This window comes from Polyodon spathula, chromosome 1 (assembly GCF_017654505.1).
Source record: "Polyodon spathula isolate WHYD16114869_AA chromosome 1, ASM1765450v1, whole genome shotgun sequence".
NCBI classification, from domain to species: Eukaryota; Metazoa; Chordata; class Actinopteri; order Acipenseriformes; family Polyodontidae; genus Polyodon; species Polyodon spathula.
Window position 1 is genome coordinate 10788374 of NC_054534.1, and position 27500 is coordinate 10815873.

The 27500-nt window shown below is 38.8% G+C and overlaps 1 protein-coding gene across 1 annotated transcript; it reads left to right on the plus strand.

The window, feature by feature from the left end:
• The first annotated feature begins 3118 nt into the window (after positions 1 to 3118).
• On the plus strand, positions 3119 to 26014 carry LOC121314099 (Golgi phosphoprotein 3). Its single transcript, XM_041246996.1, has 4 exons — positions 3119 to 3542; positions 15493 to 15624; positions 16185 to 16299; positions 24000 to 26014. The coding sequence occupies exons 1-4, from the start codon at positions 3330 to 3332 to the stop codon at positions 24422 to 24424; spliced, it is 885 nt and encodes a 294-aa protein (XP_041102930.1). The 5' UTR covers positions 3119 to 3329; the 3' UTR covers positions 24425 to 26014.
• Positions 26015 to 27500: the final 1486 nt, after the last annotated feature.

Here is a 27500-nt window from a genome sequence, read left to right on the forward strand (position 1 = left end):
CGAACAGACCTTCAACTGGAGACCAATAGTGTATGCACAGTTGGGTTTCTTTTGTTGTAAACTGAGAAGTTTACATTGCCAACAGTGAGTAATAGCATGTCAAAACAAGAACGTCACGTTCAAAAATAAATCCTTTACTTGGAATTTCATGGATGGTCCTGTTAAGAGAAAAGCAGAAGATTTTTTTTGGATACAGTTGTAATCCATGACTGATCACACCTTTCAGAATGGGTTTAGACAAAAGCCTTAGTATGGTTACACTTACATCCAGCAGGTGTTTATCAAGCAATTGTATCTCCTTTTCTAGTTTTCTCATTTTCAGTTGGCGATAAGCAATCTCCTGCCGAAGGTAGTGCTTGCATAGAGACCGCACATCTTCCTGGCTTTTGCTGTCTCTCTAAAAGACAGCATTCATAATTCAGTTTAACGTGGTGGTCAACTGGTCACAACAGTCTTGCCTCTCCTTACTACAATGACACTGGTATGTCCTGAATGAGCAGTCACCTCTCTATTCCCAGCAGGTCAGGCTCAGCATGCTCTGGGTGTGGTTCAGTGCCCTAAAGAAATGTAAAGTTTAGTCCAATGTAGCACTCGATGGAGAGACAGTTTAATCAACTGTGATTAGCACAGTTGAATAGGAGTAGTACTTCTGTTTTCACAAGTTGCTTTTACCTCCTCAGGAATACAGCACACTGATATGGTCTCCACGTCATCGTCTGGATCAGCAGTCTGCTACAGAATATTAGGAATAATAGGAACTCCAGAACAATTTCATCTGTTTTAGACAACACATGCAATGTAGCCTACGCATAGAGTACCATTCCATAACAAACCAGGCACTATTAACTTACATCAGCAGGTCCCTCTGCTGGTTCCAAAATTATTGTGGTCGCTGCAGCAGGGTCACTGAATGTCCTGTCACTGCAAAATGTGCGTAATACGAATTCTGAGAAAGCTCAGAGATTGGGGTGCACTTACCTTTGACATAAGACCTCACACTGCTGCCAGCCTCTTCAGAGGAACTGCCCCCAGCAATGCCCTTCATCATTGGCCTACCCAGATTGTGCTGGAGGGCCAGCTGCTCTGCAGGTGAAGTCAGATGCCGCAGGTCCCCCTCCAGTCTTCTGCCGTTCCTCCCTCTTCTTGTTCGCTGATATTATAGAACACATCTCATTGACAAATCATTCTACACAATGACATGCCATAATTAGTATAAATACTTACCACTTTGAATAATGTTTTTATATTTTAACCTGCTGCCAAGTCCATTTAATGCCCATGGGATTGTTACTACATGCATGGGAAAAATAAATACCTAATCATTTCCTGTTAATTTGGCTACAAAGTTAAAGAAACACCAATTATATCAGACAGATTAATTAGTAAAACATAATACTACAGTATTATATATTAAAAAAAGAACAAGGGCAAATTATGACAAAACAATAGAGAGCTAACCATTCTCATGCAGCAAACTCTCGGTTAAATGTTACATTCCATTATTACAAGCATGCAAATTTAAATTGAACGTGTGTGAAATAATTATATTGGGGTAAATACATAGCCTGTGTAATAAAAAATAAATTAAAAAAAAACAAAAAAACAACAAAACACTTATGCATTTAGCTATCTGCAATTTTTTTTTTCATGCTTCCTCTCTGGACTTGGCAGCAGCAGCAGCAGTTTTGCATTCAGTTGTGATAATGCTTTTATATTCCTCAAAACATTCCATGATAAGCTCTTGCTCAGTCAGGCTGAAAAAAAAGTTCCTCTCTCTTTCGACGTCATCTTTCGTGAAGATCATTGTTTCAGTGCTCTGCGATTCTCCCTTTTGAGGTAGCGTGAGCCCCGCAATTATCTGGATTTCTTAAGTCGGAATCGATTTAACGAGACACTTTTAGCCTGTATTCGCCGTCGAGGAACGGAGATAACCTGACTTCAATTATCGGGTTAATTGAATCTGGCTAACGTCTGATTAGCCTGAATTAGTTAAACCAGCTACGAGGAACAGGGCCCAGGTCTACACACACCCAGGACTGACACAGACATAAAACACACCTTACAGACCTGTTTAGATACATGCCTGCTAAATCCCAGACAGAGGTCCCTCATTAAATGTTAACTCAAGTGATTCCAATGCTGGCTAATACTAAACCTGTGGCATTCTGGGGTATGCAGTCCTGCCCTGGACTACATCTTTCCTCCCCCTACTCTGCCACAATACAGGGATGTCAATAAGACTCCCATTGTATAGCAGTTTCAGCAATTCCTGGTTTTACTATGAGTTTAATATGACACACCTGACCTAGTTACCTATAAACTGAGGCTAATCAAGCTTGTAGTAAAACCTGGAATGTGTGAAACTGCTATGCAATAACAATCTTATTATTTGAGACTTGGCATTTATTTGAAGTTTTACAGTATATATATATATATATAGTAGTGATCTCGGTTAACATAGGCAAGCACATAACACAGGCGGAGGGCATGCGCGAACCCGGGACCTCTCACACAAACACATAGCGCCAATACGGCTGTAGGCAACCCTAGGTGTAACTACACAAAGTAAAAGCAATTTCCACAGGCACCATCCTGCCTTCACTGTGCAGCTGGGGAGTGTGTCATACAGGGGCTGGGGACCTCCGTTCAGGTGACTTGTATACTGAGAACTCACTGGCTTAGGCAGGACCCAAGCCAGGCCATTACAAAGACATTAAGAACCAGCACTCAACTTTTTTAAAAGCAGGCAATTTACAATGCATTTATTCTGACCTGCACAGCATGAGAATTACTAATAAAATCTCTACCTGGCCACTGTTTCCCAAAGACAACTGGGTAAAATCATACAATCTAGGGTAGGAATAATATTAAACTAACAATAATAAGGAAGAGTGGGGTTGTTTATTTGAAGATCTTCATCTTCTTCTTATCTGCATGCTGCAAACCCAAACAAGTGTCTTGAATAGACTCCCTCGAGTTCACAAAAGATAACGTAGTGCTCATGTCGTAAGCGTGGGTCTATGCCGTCTTTAACATTTACACACTGTCACCCAGGCTGTGGTGCTCAGACTGGCTTCTCCTCGACCTACCTGGAGTGCCACATCCACTGCTGTCGTCATCGCTCACCGCCATATTGGGTGAAGCCACTGAAGAGACGAGAAAGAAAGAGTGGAGGCAAAGAGAAGGAGGGGGAGAGACCGAGATCTCGGGTTTATAAACAGCTGCTTTTTAATGCCAAAACGGGAATAAAACGGTAGCCTCTTAGGATCGGAATCGCAGGCAAGAAGAGATCAGGATCTTCCCATTTTTTGGACTTGTCTGGTGAGACTATGACTTCCCTGACCCAGCGAAGCTCGGGCCTGGTGCAGAGGCGAACAGAGGCCTCACGCAGCGCCGTCGCCGACAAGGAGAGGGGATCCGGGGACGAGGATTCTGAGCCCCGCAGAGGGGAAGAGCAGGAGGAAGATGACAAGGGGGATTCTAAAGAAACTCGGCTCACCCTGATGGAGGAGGTGCTTCTTCTGGGACTAAAGGACAGAGAGGTTGACATTTTCTCTTTTTAACAAATACTTATTATTTTATGTAAGGTTTTTAGAGGAGGAGGCATGTTCAACTTACTCATAAGATTTAAAAACAAAAAAAAGCAGTGGGTTTTTAAAAAATCGAAACCGAGGTTTGATCAGATAGGCAGTATGTTTTTACAAAAGTGTGCTTTTAATTTACAAGGTTTAACTAAACAATAACATACCATTTATTTATTTAATGTAAATATTTTTTAAATAAAATTGTCTATTTACGGTTTCTATAGAATTATGTTATGGAAACGATGGCGACGATCATTATGATGTTAATGCATAGATCTTTCATGTATCTTTTTGGCTACTTTGGTCACACTGGGAAAGACAGTCTTGAGAGCCCAGGTGTTTAGTGTGTCTTGCCAGTGCTCTGCGTTCGTTTAATCAAACGAATTCACCAGCTGCACTGTTTTTGTAACATCACCCATGCTGCATTGTTTTTTAAAAAGAAAAAGAAGATAACTGGTGCCAGTATAAAATCTGGGCTTGATTTCTATTAAGTCGCACTCTGCACAGAATTGTGGTGAGATTGTTTATGATTGTCCTAATAGATTCTGTTCATTTCAAAAGCAACAAACAAAAACAGCACTTTATAATACCAGGGTCGGAGTAACGAAACAATGCTGCATTATATTGGCTATGTACTTTTGTTTCTGAACGCCCCATTTTGTAAATGCTTCTGTACAGTACATTCTTCTTGTCCATTCATGGTAGGTCTTGTTGATTCTAGTTTTTCAGGCAGTCTCTAACCTTTGCATACTGGGATATTTGCATATGGAATAAAACCTAATTGCCACAGTTCCTGTTAAATCGGTTCTGTTCTCCATTTCAAATCAACTTACTTTTGCGTTTTCCGACTCATACAGTATGTTGTGTAAAATGTGTTTATTGCAGATTTTGAATATAAATTATACAGACCAACACAAATACAATGCTGCTGTAGTTTGGCGGTCACTATCATGAAGTAGACAAGGCACTGGCATTTGGGTGGGTGGTGCAATTTTTGAAAAACACTTGTTGACCAAGGGACAAAGTGCTAGAAAAATCTACTTTTTATAAATGTTATAAATTACACAACATATTTTTTTCTAATCTGCTAATACCTTAGTGACTATGGTGGTGTTTTTGTTGTATGTTTACTAGATTGCTGCATTTAAATATCAGGTTCATGCATTAAGATAGCAGCATCACATATTTGCTAATTTACAAAAAACCTAAATAATACCTGAAGTTTAAAAAATCTGCCCGTGCACTGCCAGAGGCTCTCTTGGCAGCCATTTCTGGGTTTCTTTGTAATCAATATTAGATAATCTTTTCCCACATCTAGCCAATCAGAAGTGATAGGGGTGGTGCATGAATACTTTTTAAATGTTTGTGTGTAGGTGCTAGACTTCCACAATTCAGTTTTCATTAACTTATGTGGCTCTCTAGAAGTATACCCGCAGTGTCTTTCTAGCAACAGCAAGAACATTGGAAAAATAAATAAATGAAAACTACTTGTCCAACGGGCAAAGTATAACGGCAAAACTTGTTGCCCCTCCCACAAATCTTGTTACCCCGGGCGTCGGGCAATACGAATTGCACACCCAGCACTAGTGTTCTGCAACACCTCATTTAGGAGCATCGATACGATACTATGCACAGTATCATGATATTCCATACTATTGCCATAGTTTGGATCTTACGTCCAATGCATTTTAAATGGCTGCCAAATGTATTTATTTTTTGCAAGTACAAAGTGCATAAGAGGCTAATACACAGTTAATATTGCTACAACATGGTGAAATGCTTTCTGTTTAAATATTTCCAGTTCCAGTGTATTCAAAGGTCGTTGCCTTCTAGAATACACAATTTTCTTTATTTCTTGCATATAAAAAGAGAACTCTGGTGTTTAAGGAACCTTCATATACTCTATTCACAAGGAATGTCTTTATTCTTATATATAACAAAATAATAGAAATACTTTCCCTCAAGCAGACTTTTGATAACTAGGCCAGATGTTTTACATACAGGGGTATCTTTAGAAGTGCCCTAAAAATGTGAGCAAGGAATGAAAAAATGAAACACTGTTGTGGAAGCCGATTTACAGGGTCACTTCAAGAAATGGCTTGATGAGGTTAAAACCGAAACTCAGAAGCCTTAATTATATTTAATGCTATATTTGTAAAATGAAATGGTCTACTAATGTAGATGCCTTCCTCTTACGTGCCATTAGAAAATAATTCTGTTTAAGTGTGTTCAAGCCAAATGTCTTCATCAAAACATTCCAGTGCACCTTAAATAAGAACAGAAGATGTTTTACTAGCGAGAGGGGTCAATTCGCCAAAGAGATTGGGTTGACGATCTGAAAAGCTGAATTCATATTGTTTTTAAAAGCACAAAATTACAGATTTTTTTTGTTTTAAAAAGCTCAAACCCCGTCTCCCCCAAAAAAAACAGTATTGAAAAATCATGATATACTGTAGGTATCAATATACCGCGGAACACTACAAGGCACAGTGTACCGAACAGTTGCATTGATTAGGCTTCATGATCGAGAGCTCCCCAACAGTCCTGTAAAATGTTGTTCTTCTTGTTGTATGTAGTGCACATTATTACTAGAGCAGGCTTTTGAAAGGCATACTTTTAAATATATCAGAGGGATGACATCAGGGTAGTGCATTTTACATTCAAATTGCAGAATGCTCACTGGTTTCCGATTGCTGTGCTTTTCTATGTCTAATGGATTGGCTCTTGCAGTATGATATTGGAAGAATATAGTTTGATTATACATAGTTATTTTAAACAGCTTTAGTTAACTGCTGTTCAAGAGTTAAGTCCAATTTACAGACTACGGCTGTATAGTCCAGCTATCCAATGTGTAAAACGGCCTTGGACTGCATAACACTAAATGTACAGTGTTGCTATTGCTGTCTGAATGCACTCTCACTACAGCCGTTAATCTACATTGTTGCTATAGCTGTCTGAATGTACTGTCACTGTGACAGTGGACATTTGTAAACGATAATGCATATTAAAGAAACATTGTGATCATAGAACTGGCACCCATTTGGTGTACAGTATCTTTATTAAAATGAGTACCTCCTTTTGACAACTTGTAATGCTTTTCGTAAATGATGCAATGTGGTAAATTTATGCCACTCTTCCGTGTCAGCTGCTCAGTGTGTGAAAACTGTCATCTGTACTGATCAGTGAAAGTGCTGAGTGAAAGCTTCCAAAATGTGACCCTACTGATATCTTGGACCCATCTAGCGCTCTTATTTTTAAAGATTTACAGAATTGGGCTCAAGGATCTTCTGCTGCTTCGAGGTTCCAACCATTGGAGCCCCACAGCCAACCTGGAGTGACCCCTGCCTAGACTGAGACTAGTGTGAGATTCCGTGCTGTTAAAAGCATTGACAAACTGCTTTCTGTGTCTTAGTTTTGGGAAGGGGTTTACTAGCACACATATTTGTAATCCTTAAATAACAATGATATGTCAATGAATTGTAATAATTTGATATTCTAGAATGTCTAATGTTTAAAAGACTGGAATCTGATAGTCTAGTCTAGTATTCAATATAGTACACATTTTGTTTTCTAACAAAGTTGAAACAGGTCTTCCTTGTGTCCTGTAAACAGAGATGCCTGGTTGATTTGGTTCTGATAATCTCCATGTGTTTATTACATTAGTCAAAAGCTCTGTGCTTTAATAATGTTAAATAATTCAGTATCCTCCTTGGGAGTGCTTGTATGTTTTATTAAATCAGCTTCTTTTTCATCAGTTTAATATATTAAATGCTTTGAAATGCCAGCTTCATATCTGCAGTGTTGTGGAAATTCCTTGGGTGAAATGGAACGTTACCCTTCACTTTGGTCTGTGACTTAATTTGGCTAGGATACTGAGGTTTTATTAGCTGGATATTGACGTTGCATTGTACACAGCTATATAGGCCTCCTGTCATTCTGTAGGTCAAATTTAACATAAAAGTGAACTACTGTACTGTAGAGAGCTAGCTTCAAAAAAGAACTGCATGATGTCATCTACACACCTGACCCTTGCATTGATTCTTTCAAAACCAATAGATAACCTGCTAATACAGAGCCCTATTCACATTTTTTTTTTTTTTCAATTAAATTTTTTTTTTATTATTTGAAATCGCCAATTGTATTTTACCCTGATTTCTCCCCAGTTTGAAATGCCCAATTTGTAAGCCTGGCTCACAGCTGCAACCCCCGCGCTGACTCTGGAGAGACGAAGACAAACGCACACGTCCTCCGAAACGTGTGCTGTCAGCCATCCGCTTCTTTTCACTCTACAGCCTGGCCATGCAGCTACCTCAGAGCTACAGCATCGGAGGACCACGCAGCTCTGGGCCGTTTGCAGGCAGGCCTGCAGGTGCCCTGACAGTCTACAGGGGTCGCTGTTACGCGGTGAACTGAGGACACCCTGGCCAACTTCAGCCCTTCCCACTCCGGGTGGCGCTCGGCCAATTGTGCGCTTTCCCCTGGAAACGCCCGTCCACGGTCGGCAGTGAGATAGCCTGGATCTGAACCAATGACTACCAGGCTATAGGGAGTGCCTTTACCAGATAAGCCACTAGGGAGCCCCCACAAAACCTTATTTTTAATAGGGCTGGATATCGGCAGTGTCTTTACGATACATACTGCTATACAGGGTTCACGATACAATACGCATCACAATACAGTAAATGAAGCATGAAACATAAAAATCATACAATTGAATCATTTGCTTGTGCAAATGTTTGCAGTAACACTGAAGTACCTAAAAAAATAGATGGTGAGTAAGTAGATTCAAGAAAATGCACAGAGTCCTTTTCTTCAATCAGTTGCCAGGTTTATTGAAATATGCAGGGAGTCTGGTCCCAGGTACAGGACATACAGAACTCAACATTACAATGTTTGCATGACATTAAATACCCTTCTGTATAGATGGTCCACCTCCCCTTTCTCTGACATTAACCAATGGTCAAGGTAATTTAATTTATTGTGTGAGTGTTAATGTGTGTGTGTGTCTGTGTGTGTAGTCTAGTGTGACAACCTCTGAACTCAGTGCATTCTTCACACTCCTGGAGACAAAAGGTCCATACATCTGCCTTTTGTTATCTCCTTGCGACCCCCATTGATGCCAGTGGGATTATCTCTTTTGATCTCTCTGAAGTCTAGAGCCTGTTCCCTTCTAGTCCACAGCATTGTTATCTCATTAGCTTGCAGTCATTGTTGGGCAGTTTGTAGACGCATCGTCTCTATCAGTGGTTAGCAGTACATGCAATTTGAACCAAACAGTCTGCTATCTGCAATATTAGTCTCTTTTCAGAAAAGAACACCAGTATAGCTCTGCTAGTCCACATGCGTAGCAAACCCCTAATCAATTCTCAATCCATGTTTTCCAACAAACACTGGTAAAACACTTTTTATTCTTTAAAATACATTTCTTTAAGACAAAAGGGCTCCAGACTGAATTGTTGCCTTAGGAGCCAGTTGCTGCTCGGCCAAATGCAATTGCTGCATGCAACTTCAGGAGCAAGTTGGTTGCTATCCTATTCAACTGCTTAACACTAGCACTGCCATAGCTGCTTTTTGAGCGGCTTTTGCAATTCAAATTTAAATATCTCTGTGTGTGAATATCTCGTGCAAGTCCGTTCTTAAGTGTTACTAAATATTTGAATTAAATACCCATATGATGTTAAGCTGCAGAATCATAAAAATGAATAAGTTATAAACACTTGCTTCTTCAACCACCAGACCCGCAGTTTATGCGGCATATTGAAATCAATGCAATATAGTCGACACTTTAGTCTGGGCTTTGTAATAAAATCAAAGTCATTGTGAAAGAGCGTATTATATATCGCAGTCAAGCCGTGTGAGCCCCCCTGCACTCAACTACGCTTCTCGGGCAGAACGATTGTGCCACCTTATGCGTGTACAGGTGTAAAAAAAAAAAAATAATAATAAAAAGCTCACTGCACAAATCCGTGACCATCGGGACTAATGCTAGACGAAAGCTAGAGTCTGTTGTATTTTACAACGCAACGAAGTACGGTGTGGATATACTGGATCAAACGGCACGGCTGTATTCTGTCAAAGATGGGACTTGCAGGTGGCTTGTGGCTGTTTTTTATAGTATTTTGGACCTGGCAGCCATCAAAGCTTTGGTTTTGTACAAGGAGTGCACCGGCAACACAATCAAACGGAGGGACTTCATTTTGCAGCTAGCACTGGAGCTACAACAGAAACATTTTGATAAGAGAAATGAAAGCCGGCTGGCAAATGCTCCTCAATCTTCAGCCAGCGCTGTGCCCATTGGCACATAGAATTAAAGGCAATGCCAGGTTGCTAAATGCAATAAAAACAGATATTTTGATGTCTGCGCCTGTTGTGAAAAGGCAGTCTGTGGCAAATGCACTGGTACAGTTGAAAAGCATGTGTTCTGCGTAAATTGTACTTGGAAAGCTGTACTAGAACTCTGAACAGACAGACTGAGCCTTTGAGCTGCTTTATGCTATTTGTATAACTAGTATTTGTTTTATATTTATATATTTGTGTTTACTGCTTTCTGCACCTGTTTACACAGAAGTTTATTGCGTAAAGTTTATTTTATTACACTTTTTCATGTTTATGTATGTGCTCTTTTCCAAAAAAAATAAGAAAAGTTAGTAATTTTCATTGTAAATATAGTGTTTCTGCTCTGTGTTATGTATGATGCTCATAAACAAAAATATTAAGTTGTATCCGATTGTTTTTCATTTTCATATCAAAGCCGTTTTAAAATGGAGCCGCACATCTTGCGGGGGCAGCGATTGTACCTAGTCTGAAATCTCACTTAAGACACTGAAGTGATACTAAAACAGTGACTTAATGTCTGTACTCACTAGTTTGCCACATTCTGCTGAATGGTTGATCTGTGCAGCTGCTGACTGTAGTTAACTCGGCATGTTTATCTTTTACATATTTGCGTCTGCAATTTGTGGTGGCACCTCTAATTGTGTACAGTGTAACGTGAGAAACAGCATTCTGCAATGCAGCAGCTCCCATGCCCGATATCAGTGAAGTCCTGATCTGACAGCGTAACAGGCAGCTCTTATGATTACATATTACCATTTTATTCTTTTCAGTACATTTACGATATCTGCACACAAGACTCCAACATAGTGGCGGATTAGAGTACTCTGAATAATTTATAATTACTTGAGCACTAATTTATTACTCGAGTACTCAAAAAATAAATAAATAAATAAATAAAATAGGTATCTCTTCATGAATGTAAGTTCAATATATTGTAGTGACCCGGTCAGTTCAGGTCGGCAAGACTTCCTTGTTTGTCTTTCTTGTTTGTCTTGTTTCGTCTGGTTCTGTTCTTTCACATTATCTGTATTGTTCCTGGGAGGGACCATACCACTAGTTTCGGTAGTGTGTGTGAGAGCCGCTGTTTGGTGCAGACCATGTCATTTAGAGCCCTTACTCTGCACCCCCCATGAGAGTAGTGGTCCACTGTGTGTGAGGGGGACAGAGAGCTGGAACCTGTGTGTGGAATAGAGCGAGCGAGAAACTGAGCAAGTTTTTGGGATAGAGACAGGAGGAAGGATTTATTGTTTTTGTGGTGTGGTCCTGACCCAAACACAGACCCTGTTTAATAAAGTAGTTTTGTTAGCACCTGGATCCCATCTCCATCTCTTGCTTTGAGCCTCAAGACCAGGGGTCATTACAAAATTGTATTCACATATACCACCTTAACACTAGCCACAGAAGTAATTTGGATGGTTTGGTGTCTTCAAATTTAAATTACTCTGCATGCCAAAATTATATGGTTGTCTGTTTATGATTTTCCTAAATACATGTATTAAATACCCTGATGGTGTTTGAAAGGCAAGATCAAGAAAATAAGGAAGTTATAAGCCCGCCCACCTAGAACCGCCAAAGCCGTCATTTTGACTGCCTTTTACAATACGTGTTTTTACTTTGAATGTAACCTACGGTATTCTATTTTTTTTATATGTATACAAGCCTGTTATCTCTACTGGACCTTGCAGCCTTCAAGTCCTTCGTTTTGTACAAGGAATGCACTGGGGAAAATATCAGTAGGAGAGATTTCATCTTAAAGCTAGCCGCAGTGCTTCGGCAGAAACATTTTGATCAGAAAACTGCAAAGCAGCAGGCTGTAGCAGCTCAACCTGGATTCTGTGCTGCATTGAGTGACACAAGCAAGAGCTTTCGTTTTAAATTAAACTACTTGTTTTTTCAGTTTTGTATGTACATATACCTGTTTACACACAAGCTTCTTTTGAAATGTTTTTTTTATTATACTTGTTCATTTTCTGAAGTAGTGCTTTACATGCGATAAGTTAGAAAATAAACCCTTTTATATTTAATTGTTCATTGAAATAAGGCGTTTTGGCTGTGCAAATGTTTGATATGATGTGCTTACATTTTAATATTGATGTTTGAAATGCACCCTCATAATGACTGCTGGCGGTGGTTTTAGGTATGAGTATAACGGCAGTGGTTCTAGTGTTAACTTGTGGTAATTAACGCTCAAGTATTTCCCATCCCTACTTAAACACATTTGGTCACTGTCACAACTGTTGCATGAAACTGTGGCTATTGTATTCTGCTGTTGTTAATACAGCACCTATCTGCGCTTACAAACATTTGTATTCAATGTTGTTGTTAGTATAACTTCACGCACTTCAGTTTATATCACACCCTTTCATGCAGTTCTTGCAGACTGACGTCCATAGCGCATTCATAAATATTGACACATGCTTTTAAAGGGAGAGGCAGCATTTTTCTGTTACAGGTGCCAATGTGCCTAACCCCTAAAATTAATTATTTTTTTTGTCGCATTTGCAACCATTTTAGTCCAAGTCCAGAGCCCTGCAAATTTGAGCCTTACACATTGTATACACAGCATTACTCTTATCAAGAACATGAGGCAAGGTCACACTGGATTTTAAACTGATCAGTGCAGGTCGGATTTCACTGTCGCCCTGACGAGATTATCAACAATAATAACTTGCCTCCGCTCTGCTTCTGTCTCACGCTGCTGCCGGTGGACATGATAAAACCCTTAACACAGTGATTGATAGGCGAGGCTTCTAGAGTACATGATAAAAATAATATGATCTAATTATCAGTGCAGACACAAATTATTGCATGCTTATGTTTGTTAGCAGGTTCTTAATCGTACCGTCAAAAAAATGTTCACCCCTAATGTTTAAGAAGGGTTTTCTGAGCATGTATACACATTAGTGCTTTGAAACATGAGCAGAAATGTCTAACTCTTCTGAAACAGCTGAAAATGTCTTCATGGACTGCCCACTTGATTTAATCAATCAAAACTAGTGTTAAATATAGCAGTCCTTAATAAATCCTTTGCTAAACTAGTCCCTTTTAAAAGTGATTCAGGCCATCAAACACCACAACACAGGTTGGTGGTGAGAAACAATACCTTATAAAATTCACAGCTAAGCTGTGATTAATACACTGTAACAACTCCTTGAGGAATGTATCCACATGTTGTATTACCTGGAATGCCTTTGTAACAGAATATCAAAACATAAAAGAAGGAAACTGACAATACGACACTTTCAAAAAGGTGTCCATGGGACTTGTTTAGCTGGAGCCATGGATTATTCCTCAGTATTTAGCATTTAGTATCACTCAGTTAATTTTCGCAAACTAAACTGTTTTATCTGCGGCTGCTTTGTTGAGCTGTGAAACACAGTAAATAGTAGATCTGGGACCAATATGTGAGCAAACATAGCCTAAAATATATTTTGATGGGGAGATGGAAGTGTAGCAAAATAAAATTCACCGTAATCGTTCCCTTTTGATATTTACAAACAATAGCTTCACTCATTTACAGAACCCCTCCATTGAGTGAATCGCTTTCATCAATCTCACGCACAGGCATGTGGTGTTGTCTTTTTAAAGTACTTGAAACTCCTGCGGTGGACATGACGGGAATCCAAATGAAATGAAGTCCGACTGCCCTGGGGCTACATCGCCCCACATTAAGACACTGCGTCTTGATGAAGGGACGTGCAAGATAAGAAACAAGTGGAGTCTTATCAAATACAAACTTGTTGGGGGCTTGTTTATTGCCAGAGAACCAGGTTTGTTACAAATGCCAGTACTGAATGTGATTCTATCCTGCGTGTTCTTATTGTACCCAACACTCAATTCACCAAATGTCTGAAAGATTGTGACACTCTGTTAAGAAGTTTCATCCCTTTTGGAGAAGTGGTTCTGTAGATAGGCCTGTATGTAAAACTCTAAAGCATGGCATGCAGTATGTACAGTACGATGCAGTACAGTGAGCAAGCGTGGACCGAGTGAGTCTGTAATGCACTAATACATTTGTATTCCTATTACTATGCAAAGCCTGCCATAAACCTTTCCTAGCACTGGTATCAAACATGGGTTACTGTGGGAGGCATTCAGGTGATTGTGATTGTCATTATTGATTCATTGTGTGTTCCCTGTGTACATGTCTGTAATGGCATCATGGTTTTGGAAGATACAGCATACAGCTTGCATCCAATGTGGACACGCTTAAAGGTATGACAAAACTGGACAGGTTTGTGTTCCACAGCTGTTAATACCCATTAAGTGTGTGGAGCAGTGTAGTTAGTCAGACTAAGCACGTCTCATAGTTTTCTTTATTTCAAAGAAATGAGACTAGCTGTATTGCTCAGCTCTGCCACTCCCAACTATTGTGAAGAAATAAAAGGATGACTGCTCTTAAAGGTCTGCATTTGGGTCTTCTGGGATTGTTAGGAACTTCAAAAAAACTTTTTTTTTGTGGAACAGTATTTGAAAGTGTTGAATTTAAGCCATAAAAGGAAAAAAAGGGAAAAGAGAAGTCACAAGCGTCTTCTTTTGGCTTTCAAATAAGTATAGTTTATTGAAGATAAGTTCTGAGTTTCAAAGTTGCACAGATTGTGTGAAGTTGAAGTTGTGAATCGTTCCCCTGTAGTACTGTATCTGAGAATGACCCTACTGGAGATGTGCAAACCAGACTCTGTGCATTCCAGGGATTTCAATGCAGTGCTTTTGTTATTCACAGTAGAGTGATAGCTGGATTTATTGTGGAAGTGTTTATGCTCCTTGATCATACGAGAGGCAGGCTCCTCTCCTGGGTCTCTGGAGTCATAAAGCCCTGCTGTATATACTGCTGGGGAGGTCCAGCTACAGCACTACACTGTGCAGTTCCAGTGCTGAGCTCAGTGGTAAGGCTTCATTATGTAGGTCTTTTTTTTATTTGCATTTTTTAATGTATTATTAGTATAGCTATTCATAAGCTAGCTGTTCATAAAAGCAACTTTGTCAGCTGTAGTTTGGTAGATGTACAGTAGGACCTATATATTCAATATACAGTCAAACCTGCTCATGTAACCACCTGGTCTTAAGTGACCCCTTTAAACTCCTACCAATGATATCTGTGCTTTTATTTAACTGTATTAAACGATCACCTGTTTAACAAGACCAGTGACCACAGTTTTCTTACCCAGCAACGGACTCAAACCTGTATTAAGTAACCATTTTAGCGGACTTTCATCATTTCAATACTGTAGCCTTTTAGGCAGGAGGCAGAAAACAGAGACACACTTGGTTCCAGTAATCGTTTATATCGGACACTCTCGCACCCGCCAGAGACCACCGCTCTGCCAGCTTCACAGCGACACACCCAGGATAATTGCGTCTTAAATTCAGTGGGTTTGGTGGATATGTTGGAACAAACAACAGACATGCTGCAGTGGCCCAAATGGCCAGCCTTCAGCACTGGAAAGACCCCTGTGCTACACTCGGCCACCCTGGAGCAGTGCTAGAAGCGCAGTTCATTTGTGTAGAACACGCTGAATGATTGTAAAAGCTCAGTGACTCTTGTGTGCATGTGTGTGTGTGTGTGTTCTAGGGCTACACATCCTTTTGGAATGACTGCATCTCTTCTGGTTTACGGGGCTGCATGCTAATTGAACTGGCATTAAGAGGTCGTCTGCAGCTGGAAGCATGTGGAATGAGGCGGAAAAGTCTATTGGCAAGAAAGGTAAGGCCATATGAATTTCAGAACTATTTTCAAGCCTTATTTTCTGCTACACCTTTTTCAGAAATCGTTAACTACTGTGAAATATCTATTTTTAGACTGAAATAAACAATGTTTTACTGTGGGAGAAATAAAGCCTAGTTTATAACGCCCCAATGTTGTTAATGCAACTGTAATGTAGTATAATGATTCCCTCTGAGACGCGACATTGTTACATATACAATGGATTTCAGGAACCAGTTAAATCACAGTTGGCAGGTTCTACTGTATTTTAAGTGTCGTATTTTAGAAATTTTGTTTTAGAATTGAAAGTTTATGAAAGAAATGTACATTCTTCTAAAGAAACTCGTTTTACAACTTGCATGTTTTTTCTCCATATAACATCATGCAAGGGTATATTATTTTTAACAAGCTCACTTATTTAAATTCTGGTCTGCTACCGCCAAAGTATAAATTGGTATTTTATTCTGCCACGCATCAGCAAATAAAACGTTGTATTCGAAGCGTTGTATTCCAAATTTGTGTTTCTTTAAAGCAGTAAGTTTGGTGTTTGATGTTGCTAGGTGATCTGTAAATCAGATGCTCCGGCTGGGGACGTGCTGCTTGATGAAGCTTTGAAACACATTAAAGAGACCCAGCCTCCTGAAACTGTGCAAAGCTGGATCGAGCTGCTGAGCGGTAAGTAGATGATGAGGACCTACCGGGGTCCTACATCCACAACTACTGACAACATGTTTGTTTAGAGGATCAGGAGCCAGGGATTTGAGTAGTCACACCCCTGTTACAGTTCATGAATTGCTATCACCTATAGCTGCATGAACAGCTCTGGATACTAAACATACACAACTGGGTGAGACTTCTGCCTGCCGTGATTGATAAGTGTGTTCAGTTCAGAGCAGACTTAGCAGGGGCTCTGATTGCTCAAATGCCTTGCACCTGGTCATTTAGTAAGAGACCTTCCTTCCTTAAGTCAAGGTTGTTATAATAGCAGAAAACACTTGTGGAGACTTTTTTGTAAATTGTTGATGCTCATAATTCATCAGAGTAGAAAAATGCAACATGTCTAAGACTCTTGCACAGCAATGTATATATATTGTAAAGTTATTTAAAAAAAAAAAAAAAAAAAAAAAGAAGTGTTTGCAATCGACATAAGTGTATGGTATAGATGCTGTGCAGCCAGGACAGCCCTAATTCATTAGCATGGTGTTCCGCAGAGATAGTTGGCTGCACTTGGCTGCACTACCACCTGTAATTGATGACAGTCTGCTCTCCAGAATAATTGTTAGGTCTGCTGATTTGCAGATTGACTGGAACTGTCATGCAACAGTGGCATGCAATTTCAGCGATTCTGCAGAACAAATGAATCGGTCATAGGAATAATAATACTAATAATCTTTATTTTTATATAGAGCCTTTCGTAGTGGACCACCATCACAAAGCGCTTTACAAGATACGAGACTAGGGTGTGTAAACTGTGCATCACTTGCAGAGTCACTTACAACAACTTCTCACCCAAAAGATAGAGCACAAGGAGGTTAAGTGACTTGCTCAGGGTCACACAGTGAGTCAGTGGCTGAGCTGGGATTTACAACGGGGATCTCCTGGTTACATGCATTTTTCTTTAACCGCTGGATCACACAGCCTTACAAAAAAGAATAAAAGAAAAGAATGACAGGTTCCTATTTTATATTGCCCTGCATTGTGGAGCTTTCCACATGAGAATTCTGCTAAAAATGTAATTCATGATTTAATCAAATGGAAACAAACACAGCACACAGAGACACGTATGTACAGTGGCTCTCAAAAGTATTCGCCCCCTTTGGACTTTTCAACAGTTTATTGTGTTACAACATGGAATCAAAATGGATTTAATTAGGAGTTTTTGCCACTGATCAACATAAAGTTCATAATGTCAAGTGAAAAATAAAATCTACAAATTTGTTCTAAATTAATTACAAATACAGAACAGAAAATAATTGATTGCATAAGTATTCACCCCCTTGAGTCAATATTTGGTAGAGGCACCTTTGGAAGCAATTGCATCCATGATTCTATTTGGATAAGTCTCTATCAGCTTTGCACATCTGGACACTGCAGTTTTTGCCCATTCTTCTTTGCAAAATTGCTCAAGCTCCATCAAGTTGGATGGGGACCTTTGGTGAACAGCAATTTTCAACTTTTTCCACATATTCTCAATTAGATTGAGTTCTGGGCTTTGACTGGGTCACTCCAGAACATTGACCTTTTTGTTTTTAAGCCACTCCAGTGGCTTGAGCTGTATGTTTGGGCTCATTGTCCTGCTGGAAGATGAATCTTCTCCCAAGTCCCAGGTCTCTTGCAGACTTCAGCAGGTTTTTCTCCAGGATTTCTCTTTACTTTGCTGCATCCATTTTGCCCTCTATCTTAACAAGCTTTCCAGGCCCTGATGCAGAGAAGCATCCCCATAGCATGATGCTGCCACCACCATGGTTCACGGTAGGGATGGTGTGCTCAGGATGATGTGCGGTGTTAGGCTTGCGCCAAACATAGCGCTTAGCTTTGCGGCCATAAAGCTCTATTTTGGTCTTGGCAGACCATAGAATCTTCTTCCACTTGGTCTCAGAGTCTCCCACATGCCTTCTGGCAAACTCTAGCTGAGATTTGATGTGAGTTTTTTCAACAATGGCTTTCTTTTTGCAACTCTCCCATAAAGGCCAGTTATGTGACGCACCTGGGCTATTATTGCCGTATGCACAGTGTCTCCCAGCTCAGCCGTGGAAGACTGTAATTCCTTTAGAGTTGTCATAGGCCTCTTGGTGGCCTCCCTGACTAGTGCCCTTCTCGCCCGGATGCTCAGTTTTTGAGGACGGCCTGTTCTAGACAGATTCACAGTTGTGCCTTATTCTCTCCATTTCTTAATAATGGACTTTACTGTGCTCCAGACGCATATTCAATACCTTGGAAATGTTCTTATATCCTACCCCTGATGGGTGCTTTTGAAGAACCTTATTCCGGATTTGCTTTGAATGTTCCTTTGTCTTCATGATGTAGTTTTTGTTAGGAAATGTACTAACCAACTGTGGGACCTCCCAGAGACAGGTGTATTTAAGCTAAAATCATGTGAAACACCTTAATTGCACACAGGAGGACTCCATTCAACTAATTATGTGACTTCTAAAGACAATTGGTTGCACCAGAGCTTATTTAGGTGTGTCATAACAAAGGGGGTGAATACTTATGCAATCAATTATTTTCTGTTTTATATTTGTAATTAATTTAGAACAATTTGGAGATTATTTTTCACTTTGACATTATGGACTTTTTTGTGTTGATCAGTGGCAAAAACTTGTAATTAAATCCATTTGATTCCATGTTGTAACACAATAAAATGTGGAAAAGTCCAAAGGGGGTAAATACTTTTGAGAGCCACTGTAAGCCCTTAGAATTTCTGTGGCTTTGTGTGCAACCTCTTGAAGTGCAGGTCATATTACCACTAGAGGGTGCTGTCACCTTTTGTATGACAGTGTACTTTCTTAGGACTTACTGGACAAGAATAATTAAAATGCTAAACAGGAAAACATATCTTTTCAAACTCCTGAATTGCTTATGAGCAAAAAATGTTTTTCCTAAAGTATAAACATGGATTTCCTCTAATGAATCTTTCATTTGAATTGTATGTATTTTTCCCAAACCCTATAGCTGAGGTGTACAGTAAAAGCTGCCACAATAGCATCCCTTTTTTATTTTGTGTGAAACTTTATGTTCTTAAACAGTTTACAAACAAGAGGAGGCCATTTGGCCCATCTTGCTCGTTTGGTTGTTAGTAGCTTATTGATCCCAGAATCTCATTAAGCAGCTTCTTGAAGGATCCCAGGGTGTCAGCTTCAACAACATTACTGGGGAGTTGATTCCAGACCCTCACAATTCTCTGTGTAAAAAAGTGCCTCCTGTTTTCTGTTCTGAATGCCCCTTTGTCTAATCTCCATTTGTGACCCCTGGTCCTTGTTTCTTTTTTCAGGTCGAAAAAGTCCCTTGGGTCGACAATGTCAATACCTTTTAGAATTTGAATGCTTGAGTTAGGTCGCCGCATAGTCGTCTTTGTTCAAGATTCAATTCTTTTAGCCTGTCTGCATAAGACATGCCTTTTAAACCCAGAATAATTCTGGTCGCTCTTCTTTGCACTCTTTCTAGAGCAGCAATATCCTTTTTGTAGCGAGGTGACGAGAACTGAACAAAATATTCAAGATGAGGTCTTACTAATGCATTGTACAGTTTTAACATTACTTCCCTTGATTTAAATTCAACACTTTTCACAATGTATCCGAGGATCTTGTTAGCCTTTTTTATAGCTTCCCCACATTGTCTAGATGAAGTCATTTCAGAGTCAACAAAAACTCCTGGGTCTTTTTCATAGATTCCTTCTCCAATTTCAGTATCTCCCATATGATATTTATAATGTACATTTTTATTTCCTGCATGCAGTACCTTACACTTTTCTCTATTAAATGTCATTTGCCATGTGTCTGCCCAGTTTTTAATCTTGTCTAGATCATTTTGAATGACCTTTGCTGCTGCAACTCCTCCTATTTTTGTGTTGTTTGCGAATTTAACAAGTTTGCTTACTGTACCAGAACCTAAATCATTAATGTAGATTAGGAATAGCAGAGGACCTAATACTGATCCCTGTGGTACTCCACTGGTTACCACACTTTATTCTGAGCATGTTGTCCGTATCCTCCTTTGTAAAAACTTGTGAGAAATAATCATTTAATATATTTGCTATTTTTTTCTTCAGCTATGATTTTGCCATTTGTATCTCTTAGACATTTAACCTCCTCTTTGAATGTTCTCTTGCTTTATTTAACATTTGGCCTGGTGTCTTTCCCCAGGTGTCCTGATTTCATAGATGCACCATTGGTGCAGCATGGCTTTTTATTATGGAAAACTGCAACCCGATTGATTGCCCAGATAGCTCCGTCCCTCTTAAAGGGCACTAATGATGTTTGTGTTCCAGACGCCTGCAACTCCCAAGAACTTTCTTGCTTTGTGGGTCATTCAAATGATTGACACATTGCTTAGCTTCCTATCGGAGTCATGCCTGTAACACCAGCCTATTGATAGCAAGTTCAGCTACGCAGTGCTGATACAAGACAGGAAGGCTTTTCACAGAATTATCAGGTATACCCAGCAGTTCCAGATAAACTGCGTACTTGACGTTGTTACGAGTAAAAAAAAAAAAAAAAAAAAAAAAAAAAATTGAAATGCACACTAAATTTTTAAATTGAATGTGTAAAAATTGGCATAACTTACTTGTCTGCCTCTCTTCTCGCCCTAAAATTTCCACTAACTTCAGTTACTAGGAAACTGTCCACAAGGAAAACCAAGCCAACAAATATTATGCAATCTCTGGCTAGCCCTGTTGTCTTTGCAGCCAATCACAGTAAGAATAGAGAAAAATTTGAAGCTACACAGGTTGAAGTGTAAACGCCCCAGTCCAGCTACAAATCCGACTGTAACCATCGTCGGAGGCAACTGCTAAAAAAAAAAACGGTGCCTATAATATTAAACAAACTATTTTATAACTTAATGAATGTCCTTATTTTATTTATCTATATGACTTTATATTGACATTTTAACATGTTCATTGAGTGTAGAATTTCATGTTAAAATATAAGTTCTGTTTCTGTGCTTCTCTTCAAAGTCATATTGGCTGTGGTGAATAAAGTAAATAAGAATAGCTGTTATCTCTGATTTTATTTTAATATTTTTTGTACAGTAATTCAAAGTAACATTGCAGTTAAAATGGAAGGCTATCTCTCTCTTTTTTTTTTTTTTTTTTAATGCGTACCCCATTATTATTTAAAGATTGTACAGTATTACCAGAGATTACTCATGACTTCAAGGTAATGTTGCATTTTACCCCCTGTGTTAAAATTAGAGGGTAAGTTACTCCCAGACCCAAAACCTTATCTGAAGCACTGAGCATAACCAATGTTCTTCCCAGGAAACTTGCCATAGAACACATCTTATACCAAAGAACAATGCTATTCACTACATACAATATGTCTCTCTGTTGTGCCAAAACATTCCTCTTAACAGCCAACAGATTCAGTTATTTCTTGAATAGTCTGTCTGTGTATTTGGACTATGTTAAAGCATCCAGCTGCACTAACTCATGCATTAGGTGCATAGCACCGTCAAAGACACACGAGCCGTGCAGGCCTCCAAACTTGTCAGAAGAGCTCTGATTTTTTATTTTTTTTTTCCAATTAAACCATTATCCACTAATTGTTACAGGTTACTCTGCCTGTACAGTACATACATATTCTTACAAGGGGAGATTTGCAGAGGTGTCAGCACGGTTTTTAAGTTAATTGGTCATTTAGCAGATGCTTTTATCTAAAGACTACTTGAGCTATCCACACGCCCCGGGTGCTTTAAGTCACGAGGCGAAGCCAAGTGGCTTTAACCGACCAGCGTGTGGATATTGGAGAGTATCCCACACCCTGAAGTGCCTTATTGTGATTATAAAATGGGTCAACTAACTAAATACAAAATTTAAAAAAAGTAAAAACATGTTTTAATGAACAAAAAAGTACATTTTATTAAATATCCTTCCAAAAAATGCATTAATTAAATTAATTTTGTATTATTTAATACAGTGAATTGATTAAAAAAACAAGAAGCACTATTTCTAGATGTTAAAGCTCGGTTTTTAAGTTAATTGGTCATTTTGCAGATGCTTTTATCCAAAGACTAGGTGAACTATACTGCTGCTGAGTCACTTTCAATAGAACCTTGTTTGTTTTGCGTCTCATCCGAAGAATGGAGCACAAGGAGGTTAAGTGACTTGCTTCAGGTCGCACACACCCAGTTAGTCAGTGGCTGAGCTGCTGTATTTATTATAGTACAAACACACGCAGCACATTTTAGTAGTGGTTGGAGTGCTTCCTCTTATCAGCAGTAAGGAGATAACCTGGGAGTCTGGGTAAGTGGAGGACCATATAAGTCTGCTCCCAAGGACAGTAATAATCGCTACAGTGAGTGCATTGTTTTAGTTTTTGTTCCCCTCTGCCCTTATTTTGTAATAAAAAAGAAACGTGACAATGTGCTTTCTTCTCTGTTCTGTGAAAAGGATCTGGATGTGACCATGTCTAGTCAATCCAGGTGTGCAGCTGCAGTCAGTAGCTTAATAGGATATGTACAAATGAAAAGGAGACTGTCGGTGCCAGAAGATTCAGTTGCACTCTGTAATGGTGTAATGTACCTAAATATAATAATACACTATATTAAGCAATTCTTCATTTTTTTTTTTTTTTTTTTTTTTTTTAGGTAGACAGTGAATGTATATGGTAGATTTGAATAAAATACTATAGTAATGTGGAACCCTTTTCCTTTTTTGTATAATTTTATTATGGTTGAGGAACAAAGTGTTCTGAAGAGATTGGTTTGATTTTTTTTTAATGTACATTTTGTAATAACTTTAAAGTGCTGCACAGTAAGATACTGTGTATTTAAATAATAAAGCATGCACATGTGATATATTTAGTTTAACCTGAAATGTCTATGTATTGTGTATTAAATATAAATTAGAACTTAACGTTCAGTCTCAAGCAGCAATTGGCTACCGGCAAGTTACAGTGCATGTATGATTAGTATGCGGAGTGTGCATAAAAAGACATCTAGTAGGCTACGATTATATTATGAATATAGGTGTACTTTTACTTAAATTTGCCCGAATCACGCCTAATGTAATAAAAACACTTTTATCATTTTATCATTAAAGTATTTGCTTTTTTCATATCTTTTCATATTTCTGACTTTTGTTCTGGTTCAATATCTTCAGTGTAGTTTTTTTTTAATCAAATGCTAGTAATGACAATGTACACGTAAATGTCCGAGTTTGTCTTTACACTTTGGAAATTGTGAATTTCCATCTGCATTTGCAATGGCTTATTATGGGTTAGTCCTCATTATCAGTGTAACTTGTTCCACTTGTTCAGGTCAGCTAAACCAATTTTCAGGATTGGCTGTTTGGTACGCTGCAATCAGGACTAACTTGGTACAGATCTGCAGGATTTGCTAGACTGCATTTTAGTCCACTTGATGCGGACTAAGTCACTGGTACACTGCAATCGACCCAGTAGGGTTAGTCGATCAAAAGACATCAGGTAATACTTTTATATTTTGCAGAGTACTGCCTAGTTGTATATACAGCAGGGTACAATGTAACAAACCCACGTTCCAAATAAAAAGCCGATCAGACCAAGGGTGTCTGACTAGCAGATATGTTGTGGCTTTGTATTTGGCTGGTGAGTTTCCAGTGTGTTTGATTTTGTATGTATGTTTTAGTTGAACAAGGAAACTGCATGACTCTTACATATTTCTTTTTTGTTTAGGTGAAACGTGGAACCCTTTGAAGCTACACTATCAGTTAAGGAATGTGCGTGAACGACTGGCCAAGAACCTGGTGGAGAAAGGAGTGCTCACCACAGAGAAACAGAACTTCCTGCTTTTTGACATGACCACGCACCCCCTCACCAACAACAACATCAAGCAGCGCCTCATTAAGAGAGTTCAGGAAGCCGTGCTGGAGAAGTGGGTGAACGACCCCCACCGCATGGACAAGCGCCTGCTGGCCCTCATTTTTTTAGCCCATTCCTCAGACGTGTTGGAGAACGCTTTCGCCCCTCTTTTGGACGACCAGTACGACTTGGCCATGAAAAGAGTACGACTGCTGCTGGACTTGGACCCCGAAGTTGAAAGTATGAAGACCAACACAAATGAGCTTGTTTGGGCTGTTATGGCAGCCTTTACTAAATAGATGTTTGAAGTGGACTGATATCAAACTTGTTCTCCTGTCGCTATGTCATGTAGTTTTCTCTATATTGAATTAGGCCATTGATGACTCCACATGTATCCTCATTTTAATATTTCTTTTTCAGTCCATGTATTTCTTTCTTTAAAAAGAACTTTGCTTTTATGAATGCTCATGTTTTTCTTCTGTTTCAACCAGGACAAAAATTGGTTTGTTTTGAAAGCCACTGGGTGATATTTTGAGCATTACTCTGAGACTGTGGAGGGACCTATTCATAGTATTTACATTTTTATTGATCAACCTAATTCATACTGATTATTTAGTTTTGTTTGTTTTTCAGCAAATATTTCCAGTTGTGTATTGTGCAGCTCAAGATAATTCACTGTGACATTTGAATGCCTGATTCTTTTTCTCAGTGCACCTGTGTAATGCAGTATCATCTGTGTAAGGCCCTCCAGCTGATAGTGCACACTTCTACAAGAAGAGGTACTGAGATTTACCATCCAAGTCAGTCCACCTAGCAAAACTTACATATTGCAGCAGTTTGCAACAATTCAACACTGCTGTAGAAATATCTTTATTTTTAGTTCTTCCAAATCATAAAACTAGATATTTTTAAATCCTTAAATATATATATATATATATATATATATATATATATATATATATATATATATATATATATGATTTTACTAAATACATCCTTAAAAGATTGGTTTATGTGAATTGCTTTTCTATGTTGATGGATGCAGTGTGTTAGCCTCTTTTAAACCTGTAATATTTCATTTTTATAATTTTAAAAAGCGCAACCAACACAGCTTCCCGTTGCCTATACATCACACTATTGAAATAGATCAATCCTGGGATGGGGTACATTCCAGTACACTCTGTATATAATTTACCATGTAGAGTAAACCCCTGTACCCTTGTATTCTGCAAGACACAAGTATGCACGTGGCCCTCATTCTTACTTTACCCAGCAGCTGGGCTTCATAAAGCATGTGTGTTTCTGGTGTAATGTTGAGGTGCACTGTATAGGTATCCCCACCCATGCAGATCATCTTCTAGTTTTGTTTTTCCCAGTGTGTTGTACGAAACAGTTGTGATGTTCTGTTTGTATAATCCATAAAGGAAGCTTTTGTCCAGTTCTCCCAACCTGGAGTGTAAAATAAGATAATGTGTTTCTTTGCAAATCTTCATATACAGTAAATATTCTATGCCTATTTTGCATGACATTTTATTTTTTTCAATATACAGTACTCTAATTCAAACGATTTAATTACTCATTTTGTATTGCATATACCTTTTTAGTTACCAAATTCCTTAAGCAAAATCCTTTTTTTAAAACTTGCTATTGTTACCTCTTATGGCTTGCTTTATGGTAGCTAACTTCATTTAGTGTATATAATACTTTGGGCTGATAAGCCTTCAATGATTTGGGTGTATAGCTGACTTGTGATGGGGGTTTGCAGGTGTCTGACCTTTTTGTTAATATACTAGATAATGTATAACTGTATACAAGAAATTAAAGGGATTCCTAATCTGTATACATGCTTTTTACCATACAATAAACCAAGATCTTGAAAGTGCCTGAAATAGACAGAGTTTATCTTTTTATTTCCTTTTTATTTATTTTATGCCCATAAACCAGGTCATACAATTGTCTAGACCATGGCTGATGTTTTCTAAGGGAGTTCAGTTCATCCTGCATGTAAATCTACTTCTGCTTACACTCTGCAGGGCTATGACGGTGGTATATGGAATCAATAAGGCACGACAGGGTGTGGGATATATATTCTATCCACACGCCCTGGGTGCGTTAAGTCACGAGGCGAAGCCGAGTGGCTTTAACCGCCCAGCGTGTGGATATTGGAGAGTATCCCACACCCTGAAGTGCCTTATTGTGATTATAAAATGGGTCAACTAACTTTAAAAAAAAAAAGTAAAAACATGTTTTAATTAACAAAAAAGTACATTTTATTAAATATCCTTCCAAAAAAATGCATAATTTTTTTTTTTATTATTATTTAATACAGTGAATTGATTAAAAAACAAGACACACTATTTATAGATGTTAAATTGAACACTGCCATTAATTGCAGCTTTGAATTTTTTTTTATCCTTTTCTTTTTCTACGTCCAGAAGCTGGGCTTCGTTAAGTTTGATGCCTAGCAGTATTTTTTTGTTTTTGTTTTAAACACTTGAATAAGTGCTGGTGTCTGATTCAGAATCATCCAAAATCTCATCTAGAGTTTGGTTTCCCAAAATATCAAAATTGATATACACTCGTCGGTCATCTATTTCAAATTTAAATATGGCTACAGTTTCTTAATTATATATTAAATGTGGTTAGTCCTGTTTATTAATAGAAATTTAAATATGGCTACTGTTTTTTCAAAATTCTAGTGGAAAGTTCACCCCTTTTTGAAAAAAGTTCCAACCCATGGGAATATGCTGTAATATTCACACCCTCACGTGACCTGTTTTGACGAATCAGGATAGAGTATTTAAAAGACCCATTTTATAGGTTGGCAGACAGTTGTGTGATGTACTGCAATTACGGATACTGCTGAACACTGCTTGTGAGTTGAGGATGAGGGAATATGTGTCTTCATCCAGTATGGTAGATTAGAGCAGCATAGAGGCCTGGATTGACAAATCCTGAAAAACACTTCTCTCTGCTAATCAGATGGACGTGGTGCTCATTAACTCTCGGAAAACATTGATTTAGACTGTTGGTTGGATTCGTACAATTGTTTGTATATGTCTTCCATGTAAAGGGGAGTGATGCATTTGTTACAAAAGCAGAAGTAAATGCTTTAATGAGATCTTGTAGAACCTCTCTCTATACCTCTCCCAGCATGTTACTGACTGAAATGCATAGAGGCGATGAGGGTTTGTTTCTGATGGCCACCACAGAATCGGCAGGAAGCACTTTCACCACATGTGCACTGGCACACGACCGAGAACGTTGCTGATGTGTCAAAATGTAATGGGGAGATGCACAGTATTAACAAATTGAAAATATAATCTCCCTTATATGTACACAACATTACAATTGTAACAAAGTTCATGTGACCAC

Coding starts and splice junctions, on each gene's coding strand:
- LOC121314099 (XM_041246996.1), top strand. CDS start 3,330: ATGACTTCCCTGACCCAGCGAAGCTCGGGCCTGGTGCAGAGGCGAACA. Junction 3,543..15,492: donor TGGGACTAAAGGACAGAGAG/GTTGACATTTTC, acceptor TGTGTGTTCTAG/GGCTACACATCCTTTTGGAA. Junction 16,300..23,999: donor CTGGATCGAGCTGCTGAGCG/GTAAGTAGATGA, acceptor TTTTTTGTTTAG/GTGAAACGTGGAACCCTTTG.